The 3418-nt window shown below is 42.0% G+C and overlaps 1 protein-coding gene across 1 annotated transcript; it reads left to right on the plus strand.

Moving 5' to 3' along the window:
* Positions 1 to 269: 269 nt before the first annotated feature.
* On the plus strand, positions 270 to 2075 carry LOC149567437 (photosystem I chlorophyll a/b-binding protein 2, chloroplastic-like). The gene is made up of 5 exons (XM_089820627.1): positions 270 to 376; positions 578 to 757; positions 913 to 950; positions 1079 to 1593; positions 1916 to 2075. Exons 1-5 carry the CDS (start codon positions 312 to 314, stop codon positions 1931 to 1933), a joined length of 816 nt encoding a protein of 271 aa, XP_089676753.1. The 5' UTR covers positions 270 to 311; the 3' UTR covers positions 1934 to 2075.
* Positions 2076 to 3418: the final 1343 nt, after the last annotated feature.

Genomic DNA, 3418 nt, shown 5'->3' on the forward strand with positions numbered 1-3418 from the left:
CCTTGCATATCATTTTGCTATAGTACCAAAGAAGTTTAGGTGAAATATCAGATATTTGACAGACTTGTGTGTGGAAGGGAAGGGATGAGAGAAGTAGCGGTTGGAAATGGATGGTGGGGAGGGCTTCATGTTTTGGGAGCAACCAATCAAAAGAGGAATGTTATCCTCCAAAAATCTTGCCATTCCTTTCTAGTGGATAAGCCTCCTTAGTCTCACCATTACGCATTTTCTTTTGTTATTATAGTAGGCGGGAAAGGATACATGCTCTTGCTCTCGTAGCAGCAAGTGACATTTAAGGACGTAAATCAATCATGGCATCCTGTGCTTCTGCTGTATGCGCATCATCTAATGTAGCAGCTGCTGCTCCTTCATCCAGGTGATAATTCAAACTCAAGCCTCTGAAATATTCAGTCTTCAGAGAATTTATGTTCCATATGTGATTTCAAAGAGATTTTTGTAATAGGAATTTTGAGTCGGGGGTTTTTCTTTTTTTGGCCAAATTACTTTGGATTGAAGTTCAATCTTGATAGCATGATGTTAGATTTTGTTAAAGTTGATGGGCGTTGATCTGGAACAGCTGCCAGAAGAGTGCGAAGGCTTCGTTGGGGGGAATCAGGGGCATTAGACCCTCCACAAGCTTTGGAAACAGCAGGAGGAAAAGGGGGGCTAAATTAACCGTGACGGTTTGTGAAGCAGTGCAGACTGAGAGGCCTTTATGGTTTCCAGGCAGTACGCCACCTCCTTGGCTTGATGGAAGGTCGGTTTGCCTTTTGTTTTAATCCATTTCACGCCATTTTAGGTTTCAAACCCTCCGTTTCCGAAACTTTTGCACAATTTTAGGTCTTATGCCCTTTGTTTCAATCCTTTTTAGAACATTTTAGGTATTAAATTGCAATCTTTCTGAAATTGCAGTCTTCCGGGAGACTTCGGATTCGATCCCCTGGGGTTAGGTAAGCATGGAATGAAAAGAATTTTGAGCTGGAATGTTATTATGAAGATTGCAATGAGCTGATTTTGGGGCTTTGAAGTTGATCCATCTTTGTGCTTAGGGTTACAAGTTTTTGAATTGAAAATGCAGGATCGGACCCTGAGGTGCTGAAATGGAATGTGCAATCGGAGCTGGTGCACTGCAGGTGGGCAATGCTGGGAGCAGCGGGGATTTTCATCCCTGAATTGTTGACAAAGCTGGGGATCCTGAACACGCCCTTCTGGTACACCGCGGGTGAGCAGGAGTACTTCACTGACAAAACCACTCTCTTCGTGGTGGAAATGATATTGCTCGGATGGGCAGAGGGGCGGCGATGGGCGGACATAATCAAGCCTGGATCTGTCAACACTGACCCCGTTTTCCCCAACAACAAGCTCACTGGCACCGATGTGGGCTACCCCGGAGGTCTCTGGTTCGACCCCCTGGGCTGGGGCTCAGGCTCCCCTGAAAAGATAAAAGAATTGAGGACCAAGGAGATCAAGAATGGCCGCTTGGCTATGTTGGCCGTCATGGGAGCCTGGTTCCAAGCTGAATACACTGGTACTGGCCCCATTGACAATTTGTTGGCTCACCTTGCAGATCCAGGCCATGCAACAATCTTTGCGGTAAGGATTACTAAAATTCCTATTATTTGGCCTCCAGTAACCTATTTTTTTCTTCTGCTATCTGGTTTGATGGTGGATCATTGATTCAAAATGTTAGGCAACAAAATTCTACTCGTTCTATTTCAGAAATTAGCGCACTGATCATAATGAATTGCAAAAACAACAAGAAAAAATAGGAAATTAACATATTGATCATTTAATTGCAAAAAAGTTATGAATCAACTTCATGAATTCGATACTTTGCTCTGTAGTGTATTGATCATAATGAATTGCAAAAGTTTTCATGAATTTGATTCTTTCCTCTGTTTTGTTTTGCTTGCAGGCCTTCCAACTAAAATGAAGACACAGTAGCTGGATATTTCTCCGTCGCAGCTTTGCATCGTATAGCTTCTCTTAAAACAATCTGATATGAGCATTGCTGCCTGTGATATCTTTGTATGTAATAGGTCTTTGGTGGGAAAGAAATTTGTTTTTGTTTGTAATATTGCTGCTTTATTCAAAACTTGTAGTTTGGCATCTGAATTCATAATGGTGGGAGAATCTCAGTCTAAACATCTTGGCTTTAAACAGCCAGTGCCATTACTTGTTTGTTCAATGATCTAAGGTGTATAAAAAGGATGCTGATCAATCATGAATTTTGCTGGCTGCTGGGGTTTGCTATCGTTTTAATGATATAGAGCTAACAAAGCATACTGCAATCATTATTAACAAATCTTAAAATTCATTACTTTCCCGCTCTTCATTTTCCTGCTCCCTTCAGCCCCTGCCCTTGGCGTCGTCCTCTCCTGTTCCCGTTTCATTCTCCCTGACCTTGTTCTATGCCTCTCCCGGTGGGCCATGGGGGTTTTCCTGGTTACCCACTTGACTCTGCGTGGCTGGTTGGTTCCTTTTTGGGTTCTGCTAAGCCTTCCCCCATTGCTTGGACAACGGCGGGAAGCAACCCTCTGGTGCTAGTGCAGGTGGGTCTTCCCCACCCAAGAGAAAATGATCCTGTTCTGTTAAAGGAAGCACGATTTCAGTTCTTGATGATATCCTTGTTGAATTAGTGGTACGGTTGGAGCTCTCTCTGGTAGGTTGGTTCCTGCTTTATAGACCGAGCATTGGTCAGATCGTAGGAATGGCCAACGACCACCTAGATTTTTAGAGCATGTTTCCATGCCACTGCTTAGCTTATTTTGGCTAGTAGTGGCTGGTCAACTTTTTCAGGAAATAATTGTGGAGCTAGTGGCTCCATGAATATATATTTTGCTGCTTAAAAATAAGCACAAAATTTGAAATGTAAATTAATTAATTGAATAATAATTTAACATATAAAAAATAGAAATAAAATCTTAAAAAATAAGAGGGAAATGAGTTCGTGGAGCCATGTGGCATTTCTGGCAATAAGCAGCCACTGCTTATTTTCAGCCCCTCCTCTTTTCCTCTAGCTTGATTTCAATTGCTAAAGAATAACTGCTCCACCAAAATAGCCAAACATTCTAATTAGCCTTTTTAGACAATTTAAAATGTCCATGAGAACACTTTACTGCTTAAATTTAAGCACAAAACCCACTTAAGCAGCTGCATGGGAACACAAGGTTAAAGGGCATGTTAAGATTAATGCCCTCCTTAAAGGCTTATTTGTTTTCTCCTTTACGGCTAAGGAGATTTGTTTTTTTGTTCTTACGAATGTACCCTAGTTGCTGGGCTCTAATACCACAAACATTCTAGAGGTATCTAAGTTCAAACCTAAACTAAACCCAACAATCGATTTGGGACCTTTAGCACGCATGTGGGTTAGGCTCCCAAAACTCCAGGGGGAGTGCTGGAATAGTGAGGTTTTCAG

The sequence above is a fragment of the Cupressus sempervirens genome, chromosome 3 (genome assembly GCF_028749045.1).
Source record: "Cupressus sempervirens isolate cs-2001-9-10 chromosome 3, ASM2874904v1, whole genome shotgun sequence".
NCBI classification, from domain to species: domain Eukaryota; kingdom Viridiplantae; phylum Streptophyta; class Pinopsida; order Cupressales; family Cupressaceae; genus Cupressus; species Cupressus sempervirens.

Coding starts and splice junctions, on each gene's coding strand:
- LOC149567437 (XM_089820627.1), top strand. CDS start 312: ATGGCATCCTGTGCTTCTGCTGTATGCGCATCATCTAATGTAGCAGCT. Junction 377..577: donor GCTGCTGCTCCTTCATCCAG/GTGATAATTCAA, acceptor GATCTGGAACAG/CTGCCAGAAGAGTGCGAAGG. Junction 951..1,078: donor ATTCGATCCCCTGGGGTTAG/GTAAGCATGGAA, acceptor TTGAAAATGCAG/GATCGGACCCTGAGGTGCTG.